A 25,308-nucleotide genomic window follows, 5' to 3' on the forward strand; every position below is an offset into this window, starting at 1 on the left:
TTTAAGAAAATGCTATAGGCCCAGGAATTAAGAACATTACTTATCTCCAATCTCTGGTGGACACTATCTACTACCTAGTAATCTTCTACTGGTCCCTGTTCAGTTTCGATTCTTATTTTCTATAGAAGCTCCTCCACACCCTCCTAAAGTCTTATTCACAGCATATGACCTCATCTGCAATTTCACTGAGAAAACAGTAGTGTTTGGGTTTGAAATATATGAACTTCCTGCCCACACCTACTTCCATAAACCTTCTGTCTCCTATTCAAGGCTCATCTCTTAACCTGTGCTCCGGGTCCCACCCCCTGCAGTTTACTCAGCAATCACACTCCAACAATTATTTCCTTTCTCTCCTGCAGCTTCACCTTTTGATTCTAACAATTCTTTCCTCTCTTCATATAGACACACTCAAAATTCATTTTAAAAACAAAGCAAAAGATCCTCAACAACAACAAAACCAGAACTGCCTCTTCAGACCTAAACATTCTTGTTGCTACATGTCTGCTCCTTTTTTTTTTTTCTGGTACGCGGGCCTCACTGTTGTGGCCTCTCCCGTTGCGGAGCACAGGCTCCGGACGCGCAGGCTCAGCGGCCATGGCTCACGGGCCCAGGAGCTCCGCGGCATGTGGGATCTTCCCGGACCGGGGCACGAACCCGTGTCTCCTGTATCGGCAGGTGGACTCTCAACCACTGCACCACCAGGGAAGCCCTGCTCCTTCTTTTAACCGCCAAACTTGTAGGACAAGGAGTCCGTGCTGGCTCTCTCTGCCTTTCCACTTAGCATTCGCCATGCAGCCTACTGCATGCCACCCTCCACTGCAACTACTCACATCAGTGTGACCAAATGACCTCCTGATTCACAGATTCAACAGACACTTTTCCTTTCTTCTTTGACTTGACCTCTCTACAGCATTTGATGTTTAACAACTTCCGTCTTGAAACTCCCTTCCACTGGCTTTTTATATATCACTGCCTCCTGATGCTCCTTCTATACTTCAGAATGCTCTCTCTCAGTCTTTATTGGTCAAACCTTACATTTTAACTTTTTCCCAGGATTCTATTCTTGGCTGTCCTCTCTCTTCTCAAACTCAACGGTCCCTGGGGAGGGGGTGGGGGAGGAATATTCACAGCATGAATTATCGCACATGCCCATAAATCAATAAGACTAAATCCGAACTCATTTGCTTCTTCTCCATCCCCTACCCTTACCAGTGCTTACCTCCATCATGGCACTGCTCTGTGTTTATCTATCTGTCTGTCCTCCCTGCCCTGGCACGCCTAGGGGATGAACACAAAACACTGCTGTCCATAGTGGAAGCTTCCTAGGGCAGGGGCTAGGAGTGTGGAAGGGGTCAGCGACCTAGCAAGAACAATGCACCTGAGAGGACCTAAGGAAAATGTAGCTATAAAAGTATCCCAGGGACCTCCCTAGTGGCACAGTGGATAAGACTCCACGCTCCCAAAGCAGGGGGCCTGGGTTCGATCCCTGGTCAGGGAACTAGATCCCACATGCATGCTGCAACTAAGGAGCCCATGGGCTGCAACTAAGGAGCTGGCGAGCCACAACTAAGGAGCCCGGGAGCTGCAACTAAGGAGCCCACCTGCTGCAACGAAGACCTGGTACAACCAAATAAATAAATAAATATTTAAATATTTTTTTAAGAAAAAGAATCCCAGATGAACTTCACTGAACTACACCATGAATATCTTGAGGGAAGTGATATATATATATATATGTATATTTTATTTCTCTGAATCCCTTGTGTTTATTAGCACGAGTGCCTAGCAATGGTGGATCCTCAATTCATATTTAATTCATATTTTTGTAATCAAAGAAGTAGAAAAAGTATGGGATATCTGAGATAAGCTTTGAAGAACTGGTAGAATTTCAACAGCTGTTGATGGAGGAGGGATCATTTAAGTCAGAGGGAATGGAAAAAGCATTAGGTTCAGACAGAACTGCTGGACTGGTGGGATGTATAAGGACAAATAATTATCAGTATGCTAGAATGCTGAGGAAGGAATTTACAGGACTTTACGGAGGAGTTACAGATGCAACCTGACAGGCGGTGGCGAGCCAGTGAGGTCTTTTAAGCAATGTGATTTGCAATTGGAAAAAAATTAACTGGAACAGAGGACACTTCTTTAAATAGCTGCCAGATGAATTACCTAAGTGAGAAGAAATGAAGGCCTGAACTACAGCGACTAGAGTAACTGTAGATTGAAAGGAGAAAATATTATTTTTAAGACTGAAGGTAAAAAACCAAACTTTCCGAATATTTAAGAACAGCGGAATTAGTTGAACATTAAAGGGAGGTGAAAATTTTAAGGCACTAAAATTAGAAGGTCTAAAAAGAAAACTATATAAATACTTTTAAAAAATACACTTAATACATTGGTTTATTGACCCAAACAATCATGACACGTTGGGTGTTAGCGTCTACAACGTACTTATCAAGTTTACTGTTCTTGGTGAGAACTCCAACACGTGTGACACACAGCCGGCAATTAAAGAGGGCGTTCAGTACAAGCTCACGAAAGATCATTCTGTAACTTTTGAGGGGGGAGTTACCAGAGTATAACCATACCGTGAAGCTGTTGTTAGCATTTTTTGTGCTTGCTTCAGCTACACTGGCATCTGAGAGGTCAACTTCATCAAATATCAGAGACTGTTAATGAAAAAGAACACAAACATGTCAAGTGCAAACCTAACTGAATGCTCCTTAGTATTTTTTTTTTTTTTTACCGTCACATCATGACCATGAAGCTATGTCAGGAATTAGAAAGAAAAACTGAAGAAAAACTGAAATTACTGATGCTTGGTGAGTAAAACCATAAAGTTCAACGAACACATAAATTCCAAACTGTAAAGGACTTTAAAGAACTCCCCTGGCATATTGTTTCATTGAAAAATGCTCTGTGCTCTCCAGAAGCATCGTTTATGGGAAACCTACTACTCAGTGTATGACATACACACATACTCACACACTCCCCACAATGAGAAGAACTAGTCCTGGCTCAGATCACGGACAGTTACTGAACTTTTTGAACGTGACCTTCCTCATCTGTAAATGTGTTCAAATGAGATGGTGCATGTGCTCTGCAAATATAAGATGACATTTCTTTTATCTCTTAAAAGTTTTATTTATTTATTTAATTTTTTTTTTGCAGGCTCCAACATTTTTTTTTTTAAGCTTAGAAGTGATTTTAATCAAAAAAGTTTCAGTGGTAAAAACTCCATAGAACTAAAATCTTTAAAATGGACAACTGAAAAATTAGGAAATTCTAGTAAATAAATGTATCCTTCCCACTCTGAGGGAGTTGGTCCTTGTTCACAGTCATTCAATGTTCTTCCAGTGAGGCAGGTATAACACCACTCCTCTAGGACTGCTAGAAAGAGGCTCCCTTATCTAGTAACTTTTACCACCCAAGATCTCCAGGGGGTTATGCAACTCTACTTCAACCCAACCAATCTGACCGTAAGACTTGTTCCCTGACTGCAAGGAATTTATAATCTAGCACGGGAGCTGAAATAGACACCACTTGTTTTAAGTAAGGGAGACTATTAAAAGTGGAAGAGCAGACACTACAAAATGCTATGGAAGGTCACAGCAGAAAACAAATGCTTTCTCTTGTGAATAACGGAATGAAGACAATTTGGGGGGGACCTTAAAGAAAATAGGGAATTTCTTTAAGTGGAGATAGAGGAAAAATCATCCTGGGGATCGAAAACATGGGGCAAGGCTGTAGACTATCAAGTGGTCAGTGCTGTCTGGAGATAAATGTGAGAGGTCAGAATGGAGCCAGATCAGGGATAACCATGAACATAATGACTTTTAAAATAAGATTATTCTATTTTGTTATTACTTCCACAGCTGCATAAACTAAGAATTAGGTTTGTTTGTTTATTTATTTATTTTTTACCTCCTGGTGGACAACTCTACTAATTATATCACAAACACGTGTTTTTTAACATAGAAATGATCGATTATCCTACTGGCGCAGTAACAATAAATCTTACTATTTTTAAATTGAAGTATAGTTGGACATACAATATTATGTTAGTTTCAAGCGTACAACACAGTAATTTGACAATCAAATACATCATCAAATGATCACCGTGATAAGTCCAGTAACCATCTGTCATCATACAAAATTATTACAATATTATTAATTATATTCCGTATACTATATATTAAACCCCCATGACATTTAACCCTCCCCTCTGGCAACCACCCATGTGTTCTCTGTATCTGTAAGTCTCTTTCTGTTTTGGTTTGTTTGTTCATTTGTTTTGTTTTCTAGGTTCCACACATAAGTGAGATTGTACGGTATTTGCCTTTCTCTGACTTACTTCACTCAGCATAATACCTTCTATGTTCATCCATGTTGTTGCAAATGGCAAGATTTCATTCTTTATGGCTAATATTTCATTATATTCATTACGAATAATTGGTCTGTTCAGATTTTCTGTTTCTTCCTGATTCAGTCCTGGAAGATTGTATGTTTTGAGAAATTTATCCAGTTCTCCCAGGTTGTCCGATTTGTTGGTATATAGTTTTCATAGTAACCTCTTGTGATCCTTTGTATTTCTGTGATGTCAGTTGTAACTTCTCTTTCATTTCCGATTTTATTTATTTGGCTCTCTCTCTTTTTTTCTTGATGACTTTGGATAAAGGTTTATCAATTTCATTTATCTTTTCAAAGAACCTGCTCTTAGGTTTTTGTGGGGTTTTTTAGTCTCTATTTCATTTAATTCCGCTCGTAACTTTACTATTTCCTTCCTTCTACTAACTCTGGACTCGTTTATTCTTCTTTTTCTCGTTCCTCTAGGTGTAAGGTTAGATTGTTTATTTGAGATTTTTCTTGTTTCCTGAGGTAGGCCTGTATTACTATCAAATTCCCCCTTAGAACTGCCTTTGCTGAGTCCCAAAGATTTTGGAACACTGTGTTTCCATTTTAATTTGTTTGGAGGTATTTCTTGATATCCTCTTTGATTTCTTCAGTGACCCATTGGTTGTTACTGAGTTTGTTGCTTAGACTCCATGTGTTTGAGTTTTATTCCAGTTTTTCTTGCGGTTGATTTCTAGTCTCATACTGTTGTGGTCAGAAAAGATGCTTGATGTGATTTCAGTATTTTAAAATTTATTGAGATTTGTAGTCTAATAAAAGATCTGTCCTGGAGTGTTCCATGTGCACTTGAAAAGAATGTATATTCTGCTGTTGTGGGGTGGAATGTCCTGTACATATTATTAAGTCCCATTGAGTCTAATGTGTCATTTAAGGCCAGTGTTTCTTTATTGATTTTGTCTGAATGATCTAATGACTACATTACATTGATGTAATGGGGTGTTAAAGTCCCCTACTATTATTGTATTACTGTCAGTTTCTCCTTTATGTCTGTTAATATTTGGTTTACATATTCAGCTGCTCTTCTGCTGGGCATATATATATTTAGTAGTGTTATATCTTCTTATTGGATTGATCCCTTTATCATTAGGTAATACTCTTCTTTGTCTCTTGTTACAGTCTTTGTTTTAACGTCTATTTTGTCTGATATAAGTATTGCTATCTCATATTTCTTTTCATTTCTATTTACATGGAATATCTTTTTCATCTCTTCACTTTCAGTCTGTGTGTGTCTTTAGATCTGAAGTGAGTCTCTTGTAGGCACCATATATATGGGTCTTGCTTTTTGTATCTATTCAGCCACGCTGTGTCTTTTGATTGGTGCATTTAGTCCATTTAGATGTAAAGTAATTATTGATAAGTGTGTACTTATTGCCATTTTTGTGAATTGTTTTCTGTTTATCTTTGTTGTTCTTCTCTGTTCCGTTCTTCTTCTCTTGCTCTCTCCCCTTGTGATTTTTATTTTATTTTTTTTTGCAGTATGCGGGCCTCTCACTGCCGCGGCCTCTCCCGTTGCGGAGCACGGGCTCCGGACGCGCAGGCTCAGCAGCCATGGCTCACGGGCCCAGCTGCTCCGCGGCATGTGGGATCCTCCCGGACCGGGGCACGAACCCGTGTCCCCTGCATCGGCAGGTGGACTCACAACCACTGCGCCACCAGGGAAGCCCTCCCCTTGTGATTTGATGATTTTCCTTAGTATTATGTTTATATTCCTCTCTCTTTATTGTTTGTATATCTGTTATCAGTTTTTGGCTTGTGGTTACCATGAGGTCCTTACACAACAACCTCTGTATATAGCAGTCTATTTTATGTTGATAGTTGCTTAAGTTTGAGCATGTTCTAAAAGCACTACATTTTTACTCCATCCACCATTTTATGTTTTTGATGTTATCTTACTTTGTGTATCCCTTAACTAATTATTGTAGATATATATGGTTTTACTAGTTTTGTTTTTTAACCTTCATGCTAGCTATATAGGTGGTTGATCCACTACCTTTACTATATTTTTGCCTTTACTGATGAGATATTGTCTTTCATAATTTTCATATTTCTAGTTATAATTTTTTCTTTTCTGTTTAAATTTCTTTAACATTTCTTGTGAGACTGGTTTAGTGGTGATGACCTATAAAGTAGACAAGCTATTGCTTGTCTGGGAAACTCTCTCTCTCTCTCAATTCTGAATGATGGCCTTGCTGGATAGAATATTCTTGGTTATAAGTTTTCTCCTTTCAGTGCTTTGAATATATTGTGCCACTCCCTTCTGTAAAGTTGTTGCTGAAAAGTCAGCTGACAGTCTTATGGGGACTCCCATGTATGTAACTAGTTGTTTTTCTCTTGTTGCTTTTAAGGTTTTCTCTTTAGCTTAACATTTTGGCATTTTACTTATAATGTGTCTTGGTGTGGGTCCCTTTGGGTTCACTTTGTTTGGGTCTCTCTGTACTTCCTGGGCCTGGATGTCTGTATCCTTCACCAAGTTAGAAAAGTGTTCAGCCATATTTCTTCAAATAGGTTTTCTGTCCTTTTCATTCTCTCTTCCCCTTCTGGGACCCTTATAATGTGAATGTTGGAATGTTGGTATACTTGATGTTGCCCAAGAGGTCCCTTAAACTATCCATTTTTTGGTTTCTTTTTCTTTTTACTGTTCTGATTGGGTGATTTCCACTACCTTATCTTCTAGACCACTGGTCCTCTCTTCTGCATCATCTAATCTGCTGTGGTTTCCTCTGGTGTATTTTTCATTTCCATTATTACTTTCTATCTCTTTGTTGAAATTCTCACTCTTCTATACTTCTGCTGAGTTCAGTGAGTATCTTTATGACCATTACTTTGAACACCTTATCTGGAAGTTTGCTTATCTCCATTTCATTCAATCTATTTCTGAGGGTTTGTCTAGTTCTTTCATTTGGAACATATTCCTTTGTTTCTTCATCTTGCCTAACTTTCTGTGTTTGTTTCTACATATTGCGTAGACCAGCTACGTCCCTCGGTCTTGAGAGAGTGGCTTTGTGTAGAAGGTATCCTGTGGGGCCCAGTAGCATGGTCTCCCTTGGTTACCAGGGCCAGATGCTCCAGGAGTGTCCCCTTTGTGGGCTGCATGTGTCCTCCTGTTGTGGCTCAGCTGCACTTGCTGAGGGGGTGCTTGTACGCAAGGATGGACCCCAGTGTGGCTGGCTGCAAGGCCCAGTTGCAACTGTTGTGGGTGCTCTGGTGTGTGGGGCTGACCCCTGGGGCAGGAGCCACTTTAGGGGGACACTAGTGTTGGCCAAAGGTGTCCACCAGGTCTAACAGGGCAGGGGGCTGTTTTGGTGGGGCTCCAGTGCCAGCTGAGGGTACCCACCTTAATGTTTATTTTTGAAGGAACAGTAAAATATCCATTTTAAATGGAAGCTCATCATTACAATTTTTTTCTTCCAAAGCTACATCATTCTTATTTCATTCAATTAATTTATAAAAATTATTTAAGCCTTGATTTTATTTCACTGTGATTTTTATTTCTAAATGCTAGCATAATTGAGTGATTGTCTTGTGCCAGGTATTATGTAAGCACTTCATGTATGTAATTTCATTTAAGCTTCCTCTCAACAACATGCTGTCCACAGCCACTCCACTGGAATGTGCTAGAATTGGGATACAAACTCTTGTCTGAAACCAGAGTATGAACTCTTAGCAACTACAGCAATTCTCTCTCTCATTTCCAGGAAAAGATTTATGGGGTAAAAAGTAGCAAGAAACGGGGGAACCCAAATTTAGAGTTTATTATATATAATAAGGTTACACTTAAGTGTTCATTTTACTTGGAAGGAAAAAAGAAAGAAAGAAAACTGCACTAGGACCATCCTATAAGATTGTCCTTAGGGGAAATGGCATGAAACTGACTCAAATAGACCCCCTTGGGATGTGGTCCAAGATGAATCACATTTATATGGAATTTATATCAGAGCAGTAATGATAGTGAGCCCCAAGACAAAAACAATTTATAGAACCAAAATTTCAATTCCATCTACAGCCTTCGAGGGCTTGCAACTAGTATTCTCTCGAATTACCTTTGAGTCCTTTGCATAATAAAGTGTACGACCTCGAAGTTTGAAATATCGCTTTTTCCATCTTTGGAAAGAGCTGGTTTGCTTCAACAGCTGTCCCTCTTTAATACTGGTCTAGGGAGAAGCAGAAACACAACAACATGATTAAAATGAAATTCAAAACCAAATAAATTTCAAAATTAATGACACACTATCATTAACATTTTGAATATTATTTCTCATGCTTTGCAAATTACATGAGAGAATATTTTATTCTCCCCATCCAACAAGCGAACACATGTGCAAAGTCCCAAAGAGCAAAGGTGAATTCAACATGGTGACTCAAAGCAGTCATAAACACTATGGAAGACACATGCACAAAACTAATACTTTTCAATACAGTGTGATGAGTACATGTACATATATAAGTACATATATACTTGTATATAGTAAAATGGTGGAAGGGTGGAGGTGCAGTATAATGTAATGGTTAAGAAGGCATGGGCTCTGGAGCCAGAAACCTGTGATCAACTCCTGGTGCCACCACTTAGTAGCTGGATGATCTTAGGCAAGTCAATAAACTTCATGGCTTTATTTATTCATCTATAAAATGGGGATGACAACAGGACATACCTTATAGGGTTGTTGTTGTGAGAAATTAATTTTAAAGACACGTAAAGGTATTTACTGCATGGCACATAGTAAGTGCTCATTAAATGTCAGTTACCATCAGCTATGTGTTATTGTAACAAACACATACTCAAAGCATGGTGCATGGCAACCCAAAGAAGGAAGCTCTGCCTCAGAGGGAGTCAGTGATGTTGTCCTCCCAGAGGAAAGCCTTAGGTGGGTCTTGAAGGAGTTTATCAGAATGATAAGGAGTGGGAGAAGGGTATTTTACATGTGTGCAGAAGTAGAAAGGTATAAAACAGCACAGATATTTAGGGAATCTTCACAGAGTTTCTGGTTATAAACACAGGGTAGAGCTTGTAACGGGGAGCAGCAAGAGCTGTGGCTGGAAGAGGTGGGCAGGGGCTCTGGGAATCTGGGCTAGACCCTGTGCTAAGTGCTTTACGTATACAAGTTCATTTTATTGCCACCAACAACATCCTTGGAACCCCTCTGACTTCATCTAGTATCTCTCCTTCACTTGGTCACCTCCATTCACAATGATGCTTTGCTTTTAAGTGGTCATGCATGCACGTCCCTTAGGACTGGACACTACCTATTCTCTCCTCCTGGACTGCTCTTCCCTCAAATATCCATCTGATTAACTCCTTCACCTCCTTCAAGTCTCTCACCTTCTTAATGAGGCCCACCTCACTGACCTCCTATTGTACATGCTCTCCATATCTTCCCCCATCCAGATCTTATTTACTTCCCCACACAAAGTACTTTCCATCTTCTAATGTATAATGTAATTTACTTATTTATTTATTGTGCTAGCCCTATTAGAATATAAGTTCCCTGAGTTTATTATATCTAATAAAATTAAATTTAATGTTTCATTTCAACTGGAAGGAAAAAAAAAAGGAAGAAGGAAGGACACTTTATTTATAGCAAACTAAACTTACAGCCTTCCTATGAGACTGTCCTTAGGAAATATGTCATGGGATTGACTCAAATAGATCCCCTTGGGATGGGGGTCCAAGATGGATCACATCTATCCTGAATTCACAGAAGAGCAGTAATGCTACAGTGAATCTCCAGGGCAAAAACAGCTTACAGAACCAACATTTTATATCCATCCCACTGGACTGCACACTGATGTGTCTCAAATACCTAGAATATTATCTGGCACATATGATATGGAGATTCATATGAATGAATAGAAGATGCTGAGATTAAACCCATGTCTGTTTGAACTCCAGAGTTTATTTCCAACTTTTACACTATACTCTCTTTTATTATCAACAAGACATAAAATATTGAGAAAAGTTTGTTGTCTCTAATATGGTAGTTAGGTCACACTCATGTTTACTTTCAGTTTCATTAAAAGATTCCCTCTAGAGCCTGCTCTCAGATGGTCCTCCAGGAATTGTGAGAGCATTAAAATTTAATGATAACAAAATACTTTTGAAACTTCAGTACCAAAGAGCCCGACTTAGAATCAGACAGACAGACTTCAAGCCAGGCTCCGCTACATGCTAGCAGTATAAATCTGCGTAAGTTACTTCAGCTCTCTGTGCCCAGTTTCCTCCCCTAAAATATGGAAATAATAATGCCAACTTCACAAGCTTGTTGCATCTAATTTAATTATAAGATAATGCCTGGAGAGCACTTAGCACACTATCTGGGTTACAGAAGATATTTAATAAATGGCAGAAAGTGTTATTATGATATCGTTATGCTATTAAGTTCACGGAGTATTTGCCAGGCACCAAATTATAAGAGCTTCTTGGAAGAAGTGAATAAGTGTTTGCAGGCCTCTGTGAGAGCAAATAACAGCTGGAGCAGAAGGAGAGTGTCAAGAGATGAGGTTAAGGGAGACAACAGCCAGGCGATGCTGGCCACAGAGGGGAGCTTGCTTTTTATTCAAAGTGCAAAAAGCTAGTGAACTGTCTGAAGCGGGACAGTGAGAATGGGGAAATGGGTGAGATAGAGTGGAGGACCAATTAGGAGGCTGCTGCAGGAGTCCCAGGGAGAGACCAGGGAGGATAGAACTAAGGCTGTAGCATCACTGAGACCGACAGAAGTAGAGGAATTTGAGACGTTATTTTGAAGGCAGAATCTAGCGGCCTTGCTGATAGACGTGAAGGGCGAGAGAGAGAAAAGAACCAAGGGAAAGTGTGAGCATTTGCCTTGGGCAACCAGATGCAAAAGATTGCGAGAGAAAAGGGTATTAATAAGGAAGAGTTAAGAGGTGAGCTGCCCTGCTGCAGCATCCGAAGTTACCCAGGGTAGAAAGTCTATATTCTTAAACTTGATCACAAAGTCTTGAAATGCTATAAAAATATAACTCATCCAGAGCACACATCTTTTGGCAATTCAAATTATAAAAGTGGGTGTTTTAAGATTTTTGTAAAGTTCTGTTGAAGGCAATGAGGAAGAAAAGTTAATGTTTAGTCTACTTATGTTCTATCAGGCTGTTTCTAAAAAGCATAAATAATCTAATATTTCTTCACATTGTTACTAGAGTAATTTTCTAAAATGAAAACCTGTTTACATTATGCCACTGCTTAAATCCTTCCTTAGTTCTATCTTTTTTTTTTTAATCGATGTATAGTTGATTTACAATGCTGTGTTAGTTTCAGGTATACAGCAAAGTGATTCAGTTACACACACACACACACACACACACACACACACACACACACACACACACACACACACACACACACACACACACACACACATTCTTTTTCAGGTTCTTTTCCCTGAAAGGTTATTACAAAATATTGAGTATACTTCCCTGTGCTTGTCTGTTTTGTACGCAGAAGTATGTACATTTTAATTCCACACTCCTAATTTATCCTATCTCCCTCTTTCCCCTTTGGTAACAAACATAAGTTTGTTTTCTAGGTCTGTGGTTCCTTTTCTGTTTTGTAAATGAATTCATTTGTATCTTTTTTTTTTTTTTTTTTTTTGCCTGCAGCATAAAGTCCAAACTTCTGTATGTATCAGAGAAGACCCCTGCATGATGCTGTCCAACCTTCTCGCTTGCCCCTCCTGCCAGAGGCTCCTCCCTCTGCCCTAAACGCCCCCTCCTCAATCGCCTGTCTTGAAAGCGCCCAATCATTTCAATTCTGATCTAGTGCCACCGCCTCTGGAAGACTTCCCCACCCCCTAGGAGGAAGTGAACACTCCCACCTTTGTCTCTCGAATGTGTCCTTCTCCTACCTGTATAACAGCACCTATGACAACTGAATGGCATGTTTGTGTTCCCACCAGGCTGTGACCTTCATGGAGCGAAGACCATGTCCTACGTATTTTAATAATATCACCAAATAACACGTTAGCTGACACTTTAAGGCCTCCATAAATGTTAAACCAAACAACTTTTAAAGTGTAAAAGGGTATATAACTTTGTCTTTTAAAACGAAGATAGAATTAGGAAAGAAAACGGGAAAGAATGGCTATAAATGATTTTATGGTTTCCAGCATTCAGCAGGTCTGCTTCTTTTCACTGCATATAAAAAACAGCAAATACAATGCAAAAAAGTATAAATGGACCCTGAGGTGCACTCCCCGGGTGAGGGTTTGGGGAGAGATAGTCAGAGGAACAGGAAAATGTCTATCTATCCTGGTATTATGGCCATTGATAATTTAAAGATGCTCCTTACATAGTCACTTTCAAGGCAAATAATTTATCTGTGTTTTACTATATAACTTTATGTCCTTTAAATCTTGCACAAGCATGGATTTATTTGCAGTGTGTGAGGCTGAGGAGAATACATGCATTTACAAACTTCTCTATGTTATAATATACAAACAGTCAATTTTAAATTCTTGAAGAAAGAAAAGAAAGAGAAAAACATCTGAAGCTAGCTTGCTTTCCTCTAGAGATGTGATTAAAAAGACTTAACTAGGAGGCAGTTTTTCACATGAAAGTTAATCCTTAAAATAAACGTCTGTTTATATATGGCAAGTTAAACAAACACTTCTCATAAAAGAAGGAGCATAGCGAAAATGATTAATCTGTAACAGCTCCTGCAAATATAACCATATAGGCAAAGCATGGTTCAGAGAAAAATGCTGTGGTTCGAAAAGTCTCAAAATAATGAGCAAACTAAAGGAAGAAACAAGGAATCTTTCTTGAAAATCAAAATATTTATTATATTCAATATTAATGTTCAACTAGAATAACAAATTGAACTTAGTAACAGACAGAAGAATTAGCTATGATCCGTTATTATTAACAATCTATGAAAAATAAGCATTCGATTTTAATTTTATTTTGTTCACAATTTCTAGGATAAGGGATGAGCTCTCCCCTCCCTCAAAATAAGGCTTAGAAACATTTGCGTTTAATGGCCATTTCATCATATAATCTGGCAGAGATAGGTTTAGTACAATCTGACCTTCATGAAAAACCAGTGAAGTTGTATAGCCCCTAACCGTAATCCAATAACCCAGTTTCCAAAATATTAAACACAAAAAGTTACATGAATTTGGCTTTGAAAAAAAAATCGTTTCAATAAAATAAGCTTTAAAAGTTTTAAGATCTCTCTTCTATCTGGCTTTCTGAGACTGTTCGCTGTCCAATGTCTTACAGCTGTGCAATCGCTCATTTCGTGCCCCTCGCTAAAAGCAAACAAAAGTAACTTCTCTTTTAAATTATACACACATGAGCGCTCTAGGATTTCACCTAACGTTTCAGAAACACCTCTGTGTCACAAGTTGAAGTTGTTTTGATGGCATACAGCTTCAGTGTCCTGAGAAGAGTGTAACTTTGCAAACAGCCCTTCAGTGAGCTAAAAATCTTTGAAAACATCAGTTACTGCCTGATTTATCCGATAAACGTACACTTTCCCATGTTGGCTTTTGGGGGGACATCAAATAGGTGTGGTGAAGAGCCTGATGTGGAGAACTGGAAACGTCAGTGATGACTCATCTTTCACAGATGCCTTCAAAAGTTCCAGAAGAATCTCGAGCTTCTCCTAGTCTTGCCCCAACACGACCCCTTAATTTCTCTTCTAGGGAATGGGAATGGAATTTGTTGTGATGGCAGATGTGGGCTCTTATGGACTAAATGTTTGGGGGGCAATCCTAACGCCCAATTTGACGGTACTAGGCGGTAGGGCCTTTGGGAGGAGATTGTGTCAGGAGGGTGGAGCCCACATGAATGGAATTAATGCCTTTATATGTGAGACCCCAGAGCACTCTCCTGCCCCTTCCACCATGTGAGAACACAGCTAGAAGATGGCTATCTCTCCCAGTACATTGATCTTAGACTTCCCAGACTCCAGAACTGTGAGAAATAAATATTTATTGTTTAAGCCACCCAGTCTTTGGCATTTTTGTTACAGCAGCCTGAACAGACTAGGACATGGGTCAAGAGAATTTTCACCACTCTATACTTTGTATGTAATCACTTCTTTCCTATCTCTTTTAACTCTCTATCTACTCCACCCTCCCAAACAGAGAATTAGTCTTTGTCTTATACCTTTCTTTGCTGTATCCATTGTTATATAAGGTCCAGGAAAGCTGTCTATGTACAGAACCTATAACATCATGAGTCTAGACTTCCTTGAATGGTAAGCACCTTTAATTTTACAGACTTTAATTTCTAAAGTGGAAATATCCTTATATGCTGTATATCTTTACGCGCTGCTGTGACATGTGAAACAATGGATTTGAAAGGATACATAATTTTTTAAAAGGCTGGTATGACAAGATACCATCATCATTAACATTCGTCCCCGTGCTAAGCATTATTTATCACAGAACAGATCTTATCTTTCAATCCATCCCTTTCCACTCCTCCTGCCTTTGCCTTAGTTCAAGCTCCTCTCACTTCCTTGAACTCAGCAGTACCCTACATGTCGTCCAGGCGATCAGTCTTTCCCACCACCAGTCCATTGTTCCCACCATGGACAGAATTATCCATAAGAAATACGTTTGATCCCGCCAAACTCTGCTTTAATATGTTCAGTGCTTTCCTATCACCCACAGTGTAATCCCAGACTTGTGAGCTGGGCACACACTCTTCCTTTCAGAAATGACCCACTTTCTGTAACAGCTTCATCTTCAGCATTCCTCCTAAATTCCTCTAACAGGAGAGAAAAAGAGAAGTACCTGCGAATCCCCAAATCCTCCATGCTTCCCTACGTCCAAGCTTTTACACGAGCTCTTCCTTCTACTTATAATAGTTTCCTCTGCTTCTTCGTAGAAACCTCCCACCCCATCCTAGCATCCTCCAAGGCTCAGGCGGCCACCATATCCTGGGTGCATCCACAGCGCTATGCCCACACATAACTTATAGCATTAATCATGTAGGAATTTTAAACAATTCATGGCTCTCTGTCTCCTGTATCTTATTGATTTTTCCATCCTACACATATAACCATGGACTTGATACTAAGAAAATAATGACTATATGTTAATAAATTTATTCAATAATTAGGAAACAAAAAGTAAGAAATTAAGAGGACTAAAACATATTTTTCTGATGAGAACTTGAGGAATTAAGTGGAGAAAAATATTTCAATTTTTCTCTCTCCGGCAAGTCAATATACTGTCAGAAAGCACAAAGGAAATAGACCTGACTCCCCAAAAAAGCCCTGGATTGAGTTCCATTTCTGGCTCCACTTACTAGATTTGTGGCTGCAAACGAGCAATAACATTTATGAGCCTAAGTTTCCCTACCTGTAAGGTGAAGATCACTGTCACCTGCCTTGTATTCTTCAGAGTTGTTAGGACAAAACAAAATGAAGTGTAAATATCTTTCATAGACTCCCAAATGCTGTATAAAGTGTCATTAATAAGCAAGGTACTATTTTAACAGGTCATACTTGTGGGAAAAGGTGTTTGTAGTGGGACTGACACAGTTCAATAAAGACAGACCATTTCTGAACAAAAGCCCAATGCTTATATTTAGAGAAATTATCCCACAAAGATCAGCTTTAATCACATAAAGTATACAGTTCCAAAATGTATAGTTTTCTGAACGTTTACATAAGAGAAATCAATCATGAAATTGTATTTAATAATGGAGCAGAGTTTAAAACTGCTATATAGTGTTAGTATTTTACTTTTTTAGAACATCAGGCTTATTTACCAGTAAGAATTAGAAAATGATGACAACTGCTGTCGGATAACTCCACCTGGATGCCACTGACTCTTCAAAATTCAATTAGGCTCAAACTGATCTCCCCATTAGATTAGAGTAGGGCCAGGCCCACCTTATTCACCACCGTAGCCCCAGCACTTACCATAGTTCCTAGCAGAGAGAATAGCTCTTAATTGCACAAAAGAATAAATGAAGTGAAGACTGATATTCAAATAAAGCAGTTGAATGTCTTTCAGAGGAAACTTGAACTGTACACTATCTTAAGAGCTTTTAAAGGAGAGCCTGGGCAGGAAATGGACAGCATTCTGAGAACTGCACCCAGAGGTGCTTATTTTGTGGCCATCTCTTTCTCATTTGAAAATGTCCCTGCAGCAAATTTAAGCAATTAGTTGTTGACTATTCTCTTGGGTTTCTCTTTTTTTCCCAAATTGAAAGCCATTCTGCTTTTATTCACTACCATTCCATCATTGCTAAGGAAGGCCATCTATCGCATCAGCATTAATATTGTATTTGGGTGGTATCCAGACTTACATCTATAAAATGTGTAAATCAATGATTATTTGTAATAAACTTTCTATCCTTCCCTATTCTATCCAACAGCTAAACTTACATTTGCTTGAAAGGTCAAATGCAAACCACACAGATCTGAATCCTACTCTACATCTCTAAACTAAAAGTCTATCTTCATCACCAGATTGCACTTTAATGTATGCATCTTCTATGACAATATCACTTTGTTCTTTTATTAGCTCCTCTATGTTTTGCCTGATTATAAAACAAAAATTATTTTTCTACACACATATGCCAGAACTTATATTGAATGACTACTGCCCATCACCTTTTTTTTAAATTAATTTATTTTATTTTATTTATTTTTGGCTGCGCTGGGTCTTCATTGCTGCGCGTGGGCTTTCTCTAGTTGCAGCGAGTGGGAGCTACTCTTCGTTGATGTGCGCGGGCTTATCATTGCGGTAGCTTCTCTTGTTGCAGAGCACAGGCTCTAGGTGCGCGGGCTTCAGTAGTTGTGGCTCGCGGGCTCTAGAGCACAAGCTCAGTAGTTGTGGCTCGCGGACTTAGTTGTTCAGCGGCATGTGGGATCTTCCCGGACCAGGGTTCGAACCCGTGTCCCCTGCATTGGCAGACGGATTCTTAACCACTGTGCCACCAGGGAAGTCCTGCCCATCATCTTAAGACTTTGCAACGTAAACCATTTGGTGTCATTCTGATCCAGTCTGTCAATCTCTTTTACCATCCAAGTATTAAATTGCTTAAAGCCTGGTTTTTCTATCAGCCTCCAAATTTCCCTCAGTTCCTCTCGATTCCAGACCCTTTGGCTTTGTGCCTTGTATTCTTCTTTCCCCTTCTGAGTTTTGTCCCACCATGAATTTCCTACTGTCTTAAAAACAAATTTAAGCCTCTTTGTTAAATACATGACATTAAGCTCTATCAAATACACCAGTTATTCTAAAGTTTGGCTCATCATCTGAATCACATGGAGAACTTTATAAACATGAACAGCCTCAGTTCATCTGGGACTTTTTAAAATTGAAGTATAGTTGATCTACAGTATTGTGTTAGTTTCAGGTGTACAGTAAAGTGATTCAGTTATATATATATATTTTTTCAGATTATTTTCCATTACAGGTTATTACAAGATATTGAAATAGTTCCCTGTGCTACACAGTAAATCCTCGTTGCTTATCTATTTTATGTATAGTAGTTTGTACCTGTTAATCCCATACTCCTAATTTGTCCCCCCCACTTTCCCCTTTGGTAACCATAAGTTTGTTTCTTATGTCTGTGAGTCTGCTTCTGTTTTGTATACAGATTCATTTGTATTATGTTTTAGATTCCACATATAAATGATATTATACTGTATTTGTCTTTCTCTGTCTTTCTTATTTCACTTAACATAATGTCCTCTGAGTACATCCATGTTGTTGCAACTGGCAACATTTCATTCCTTTTTACGGCTGAGTAACATTCCACTGTATATATATACCCCATCTTCTTAAGCCAATCATCTGTTGATGGACGTTTAGGTTGTTTCCATGTTTTGACTATTGTAAATAGTGCTGCTATGAACATGGGGGTGCTTGAATCTTTCCAAATTAGAGTTTTCGTCTTTTGCAGATATATACCCAGGAGTGGGATTGCTGGATCGTATGGTAGTTCTATTTTTAGTTTTTAAAGGAAGCTCCATACTGTCTTCCATAGTGGCTGCACCAATTTACATATCTGGGACGTTTTGATTCAACACGTCTGGAGTAGGGTATATGAACCTACACATATTAAAATCTCTTTTTGTGGGCTTCCCTGGTGGTGCAGTGGTTAAAAATCTGCCTGCCAATGCAGGGGACACGGGTTCGAGCCCTGGTCCGGGAAGATCCCACATGCCGCGGAGCAACTAAGCCCGTGCGCCGAAACTACTGAGCCTGCGCTCTAGAGCCTGTGAGCCACAACTACTGAAGCCCGCGTGCCACAACTACTGAAGCCACGCGCCTAGAGCCCGTGCTCCGCAACAAGAGAAGCCAGCGCAGTGAGAAGCCCGTGCACCGCAACGAAGAGCAGCCCACGCTCACCACAAATAGAGAAAGCCCGCGTGCAGCAATGAAGATCCAATGCAGCCAAAAATAAATAAATTTTTAAAAATCTCTGTTCGTCATTATGATTATCAGTCAGTTTTAATAAACTCTCATAAACATATTTAAGTATAATAATTTGTATAAAACCTTGAAAAGATATAATTTAGCACTTTAATTGATATTCACTCTGATCATTTACTTTTATTTAGCTCTGAACATTTTACAGATTTGGTGTTAGAATCTTTCTAAAACATGGCTTTAGGAAGTACTGTATCTCTATGTTCAAAATGTTTCTTTCCTCTGTATATGGAACCCCATTAGTGTACCACTCCTGCCCTCTTTCCACCCCACTGGCTCTGCTCCAGCCAGTGGGGGGAGCCATTTGGGTTTAATAACTGAGCATGCTCACTCAAGCTCTTCCCTTAAACAGATTTGATTTGCAGAAGGAGGCTAGAATAAGACCTCTGGATGAGGAAACGAGGAGTTGGGAGCTGCACTGGACACGACCATGTGGCGGGAAACGGGGGGCTGGAGGCGTGTGGACAGAAAAGAGCAGCCCTAGATGCTTAATCTTCCCCCTTCCTGAATAATGTCTCCAGCCTGCACCACCCCCCAAACCCATGCTGGCACCCGCCTGACCTCACTGAGAAAGTGAATACTGGCAGAGGAACTGCAGTGGCAATGATGAGGACATGTTTCCGTCAGGAGCCAGAGGATAATGCAGTGAGCCAGCCAGATCCCAGCTTACAGAAGAATGGAGACAGCATGTGTTCCCGGAACCAGTATTTAAGGATAACGCAGTAAGGTGATGCAGGTGCCTTGTTTACACCACAAAATATTTCCCTTTCTATAAACTGCCACTTGAAGCAGTTGTCCTCAAGCAGTTTTGTGTATCAGAATATATGACCGTGCACTGTTTTTTGATTTTTTAAAATTTATTTTATTTAAGTATAGTTGATTTACAATGTTGTGTTAATTTCTGCTGTGCAGCAAAGTGACTCAGTTATACATATATATTTTTTCATATTCTTTTCCATTATGGTTTATCACAGGATATTGAATATAGTTCCCTGTGCTATACAGTAGGACCTTGCTGTTCATCCATTCTACATGTAATAGTTTAGAATGCACTATATTTATAAATTAATGCATTCTAACAGACATTATACCAACATATTCTAATTACCCTCTATGTCAATAGACCATCTAACGATGATGAAAGTAGTTTGTCCCCTACACTGGTTTGTAATTGTCTTGAGAAAAGCTATAGATATGATTACCTTCCTGAGACTGTGGTTATTTTGTGAAGTTTTATTTGTTCATTCCTAAAATTAAGCTTTCTCTCCATTTTTAATATGTTCCTTCTTTAGGAGTTTCTAAATGTTACTTTTTGGATTAATATTAAAGTGATAAAAATATATGGTTTTATAAAGTGCTCTTATACTTTTATTCAAAGGAGAAGGAACAAAATGTCCATGCTGTGTACACATCAGATGTACTTTTTTTCATGAAACACCCTGAACTACAACACATTACCACAGGGTGGTAGTGGTGTTATGCCCGATGCCCAGCTTTTTCTTTCAGAGCCAGGAACATAGATGGACCTTTTGTCAGTTAGACGGATCCTTGCCTAGATCCCATGAGTGGCACATAATAACTCTGCTGTGAAGGGGTAAACAAATCTATCCTTCTAATCCTGAATTCACTTCTTCCTTTATTAAAGGAAGGATTCACTCACTTCCAAGAATAATCCCTTTGCCTACACATGACATTTTGATGTAACTACTTTCCCACTCGGCCACAATGACACAACTATTTTGATGCAGGGGCATTTTGATGTGGCTAAAATAAACCACTGAACATTACTTTTTGTTTTTAACTAGTAAGTTTGCATAACAAACGACCTCACGTCATGCCCAAGTGTCACACTATTGCTGCCCTGTGTTCCCAGTTCAGACGGCAGTGCAGCCGAGGGGTCAGTGGTCAAAGGGTCCAGACAGTCAGGGATGGGACGGGAAATGGGGTGATGCTCCATTTCCTCCTAGAGTCCTCTGGTTAGAGGATTCTAACAAGGAGTCTATCTTTACCACATATATTTATCTCAGAAAGGGCTATTAACCAGTCTGTGTAAAATATCTCTTTATTTTCTGGAATTTCAATTGTAATCTTCAATAATCTGCTCTTCAAGTTCACTGGTTCTTCCCCAGAGATTATCTGGGTCCCAAGTGCAAAAGAAAATCTGTTACATTTCTGCCAGTTCTCTGAATTCATTGATAGATGGGTAGGTAAGTAGATGCGTAGGTCAGTAGACAGGTAGGAAGGAAGGAAGGAAGGGAAAAGAGGAGGGAGGGACAGAGGAAGGAAGAAAGAAAGAAAAAAAGAAGGAAAGAAAGAAAGAGAGGGAAGGAATGAGGGAGGCAGGGAGGGATTATTTTTAAAATCATAAACTCCACTCTAATGATGGTTTCAATCGGCAGGACTGATACCCCTAAAAGGATAACTCGGTTCTAGTAGATTTTTTAAGACCATCTTAATTGTTCCCCCGAATGAATAAAATCAAATGTGACTGTGCTCTGTGATCAGAACAGGGCAGAGTAAAGGTGAGAGACGAAGTCTGGGCAAATCACTAAGTAAGACGCTAACACACACACGAATACCAGCACGGGTTCCGTACTTCGGTCATAACAGTGTGCTCCTTTATCAGGATCCATTTCCTGTCCTCCATTTATTCCTCCTCTGAGATCTTCCCTGCCCTACTCTATCCCCTGCCAGAAAAACTTAACTCCTCCCTTCTTTGTGCTATGTTTGTGCATTGTTCTTACTCCTCTCTTTGCCTTTTAGCGTAGTCATCTGTTCGGCGTGATGCACAGGGGTGCAGAGCTGTACGGTCTGGGTGCAAATCTCAGCTCCACAGCTGACCAGTTGATAAAGACCTGGAGCAAATTACTTAACCTTTCTGTGCCTGAGTTTCTTGTCCTTTGAGTTGTGGATAATAACAACGATAACTAACTTGTAGGGGTGTGGTAAGGACTAAATGAGTCAGTGTATTCATGTAAAGTATTTACAACACTTCCTGGCACATAGGGCTCAGCAGGTATCAGTTGGTCTTATGTTATTCTCGCTCCTGTCCCTCATGAGGCAGTAACTCCCCAAAGGCAGGACCGCGTTTACTCCATCTTTGTATCCCTGGTACCCAACACCATGCCCATCACCTCAGTGGTACTTATAATTTGTTTGTTAAACGGAACCGAACTCTTTCCTCTGTCTTCCATCTCTGATTGTTCCCTCTCCACCCGTTCTTTCCCCCAGCATGTCTGCTCTTAAAGAGTATAAACTTGTTTCACCTCTTGATTATGTCCCAGATTCCAATCTGTGCTTGCCTCTCCTTTAAACTTCCTTTAAAGTTCTTTTTTTTTTAAAAAAAAAGTAGAGTATTCTTACTGCCTCTTTCATCTTCTTCAGGCTTAATGCCTAGCTTTCACTCCTTCTTCAAGAAAACTGCCCCTTGGCTATTTCCAAATACATCCTACCTGCCAAATCTCTCTGGGTGAACTTATCCTCCCATTATGTCCTCTAAGTAGATACAGATCTCCTAACACAAATTTCTCCATTTATTCTCAGTTTTTTAACTCCAGCTCCATGGAGATGCTATCACCAGCTGAAACTCAACAAGTATATTTTATTTCATGTAATATATGTTTTTGCGTAATTTTAAAAAGCACATTTGTCTCGTCCAGGAAACCTAGATTCTAATTCTGAAACTTCTGGGAAATAACTACACAACACTGGGTAAAAGTCACCCAATCTGGAATTCAAAACGAACTCAGCACCTTCCCACGGCAGCTCTGCTCCTCTTCCTGTGACCCCATCTGTCAGCAGCCGCAGCAGCATTTTCCTAAGCACATAATCCCCAAACTTCTGAACTATCTTTAATTCTCTCTTGCCCCTAAATTCCTTAGTTTGCCATCAAAATGATTTTGAAACACGGTCTTCCTGTCTGTTCCTGCTGCCCGCGCCCCAATTCTGGTAGCTCCGTTATTTCTCACCTAGACACCTCCTATGATTTCTCCTATGGAGAAATGAAGAACAGCAGTGCAGGAAGAATCTCCTGCTGGAGACAGAGCTGGACCAGCAGCCAGCCTGCCACCAGTACCCATCCTTCATTTGGAAGTGACTGCTTCCCCTTAAAGTCTGGCCCGAGTGTGGAAAACAGCTCCACTCTTAATAGCCCATAATAAAATGGGGGCAAGACAGAACACTCAAACAAGTCTTTACCAAAGGCTGGCGATAACAAAAGGACGAAACACAGAGAAGACCTTGCCAGACAATATGAACAAAATATCTCTTGTCCTCCAGGCTTGGGAGCCCAGAGAGGGACCCAGGACCTCTGCGTCTTGGCTCTCCCAGCAGGTGCACACCAGATGTTCCCTGACCGCCAAGGAGCACAAGCTCAAGAGGCACCACATTCAAGGTCTCCAAACAAAACCCACCATGAGGAACCTTCCTCGCAGTTGTTCTTCATTCACAGGGATGCTGGCTTACTGCGAAGGCCTCAACTGAACAGCACAATCCAACAAACGTTCCCTATTGTTCATAAAAGGAAATCTAGTCCGCGCTAATTAATTCTCTAGACTCCTCTCCTCCAGAATTGTTTCCTTAAGATACAGCTCTCATCCTGTCGCTTCCCTGTCCAAAATCGTGGTTGGTTGTTCATAAACCACAGAGTAAAACAAAAACCCTGCGTCTGAGGCCCTTGACTGTCTACATCTTTACTTGACTTCGTAGCCCCCTCTCTACATGCAGCATCCAGCCTCACTGGTCCTGCAGCTTATGCTCCCGGCTTACTGGTCTACCTGCCATTTGCTGAACAAAACACGGACCCTCCTATCTTGGGACCCACATTTACATGTCTTTCCAGAGGCCCGGAATGCTTTTCCCCAGGATCTTTCCTCCTCACTGACTCACCTCTAACTGCTGGGCTTAAACACCCTCCTTTCCAAATGCACCACCTATGTAGAGCTCACTCATTTGCAATTCCATGTGCTCAGTCCTCATGGAGCCCAATTTGCAAAAGGTAATGGATTCGCAGAGGAGAGCAATGTGCTAAGATTATGTTTACTCTAAAAAGCTTATCTCTCATTTTCAATATTATCAGTGGTACGTGAATTCTGAAAAATATATTAATTACAGTATGAGAAAAAAATAAATCATAAAACAGATCAACTTACCCACTCGGTCTGTAGACGATAGTTTAACCCTATCTCCCTAACCCCCAAAAGTCATTCTAGGATCCAAATTATTTTATTTCTTCCTCATCCTACTCAAACTCCAATCCACTTGAGAAAAGCTGTGTTGAGAAAAGTGAACGTTTTGTTTTTGGCCTGGAGTGGAACATTTCTTTTTCCCTCTCTTCAATTCACATATCCCTACATCTTGATGCCTATGTTAGGCCATATCACATGTGTGTTACCTTTATTGTACACAGTTCTCCGTGTACACATAGAATTTGTCTGCTGAGGTTAAACAGAGCCAGGGAAGATTCTAAGGCTTGCTGTACTTTTCCCCTGGAAGGTGAGGCAACCAAAGACTACTTCGCTCCGATGCCTAATACAAATTCCTTAAGTTCAGAGGTGCCAATCAGGTTCTATGATTCACACATGAATTATATCGTATTTTACATATCTTTTCATTCTTTTAACACATATTGAATGCCTACTACATGTCAAGAACTATTCTAAGCCTTGGAGATAGAGCAGTAAACAAAACAGATAAAAACGCCTGCCTTCCTGGAGCTAATAGTATATTGGAGATCACACTTAAGGTTCTAGAAAGGGTTTTCACAACATCTAATTTCATTTTAACCAGAAATGAAAGGTGTGTATAATCTACCCATTTACTTATAAACCTCACTAAACTAGTTTGTAAGTATGAACCCAAAAGTCTGAAAATAGCATGCGAAAGAATACATATAAAAGTTTAGGACAACATCCTATGACCACCCAAAGAATAATTTCCTACATGAGAAAGTAAGTTATCACCTCAGAGGAGCAGAACCTAAATCCAAATGGGCTACAGGAAGAAAATTTACCACTCACTTCCAAAAAGATGCCTGTTTACTTTTATCAAATGTATAACCTGAGGTTATAAAAGTTTAAAAACTACGCACACATACAAACACGCACACAACTATACATACTGTTTGAGAAGGCCAAGGTCATGTATATTTTTTTATGAAAAGCACCTTCAGAAAAATTTTTTTCATAATGACTCTACTAATACTGCTTTACTACTAATATCAGTTTTTCCTATGGTGGAAAGATGGCAAGTAACTAAAGTCGGAAACGTTATGATGGGAGACTATAGGTCTTAGGCATTATACAAAAATTTGTTAATAAGTAGGCAGTCTCAGGATAGAAAGATTCTATGTAGATCAGAGAGAAACCTTTTTATGAGAGAAACAGCTAGTGGTCTACCACAGTCCATTCTTCCTTTCCCCGGTACTTGGCCTTCTAGCTACAAACTCCATTTCCTGGTCTCCCTTATATGCAGCCATGTGACTAAG

The 25,308-nt window shown here is 39.7% G+C and overlaps 1 protein-coding gene across 3 annotated transcripts in view; it reads right to left on the reverse strand.

The window, feature by feature from the left end:
* DGKH (diacylglycerol kinase eta) overlaps nt 1–25,308 on the reverse strand; it is a 184,382-nt gene that overhangs the window by 103,764 nt on the left and 55,310 nt on the right. For all 3 annotated transcript variants that reach the window (XM_073795251.1, XM_033843358.2, XM_019936489.3), the window contains exons 3-4: nt 8,454–8,564; nt 2,589–2,669 (exon numbers count right to left, since the gene is read on the reverse strand). In XM_073795251.1, coding sequence (XP_073651352.1) covers nt 2,589–2,669; nt 8,454–8,564 — 192 coding nt within the window. The remainder of the gene's footprint in view (nt 1–2,588; nt 2,670–8,453; nt 8,565–25,308) is intronic.

The sequence above is a fragment of the Tursiops truncatus genome, chromosome 18 (genome assembly GCF_011762595.2).
Source record: "Tursiops truncatus isolate mTurTru1 chromosome 18, mTurTru1.mat.Y, whole genome shotgun sequence".
In the NCBI taxonomy this organism is placed as follows: domain Eukaryota; kingdom Metazoa; phylum Chordata; class Mammalia; order Artiodactyla; family Delphinidae; genus Tursiops; species Tursiops truncatus.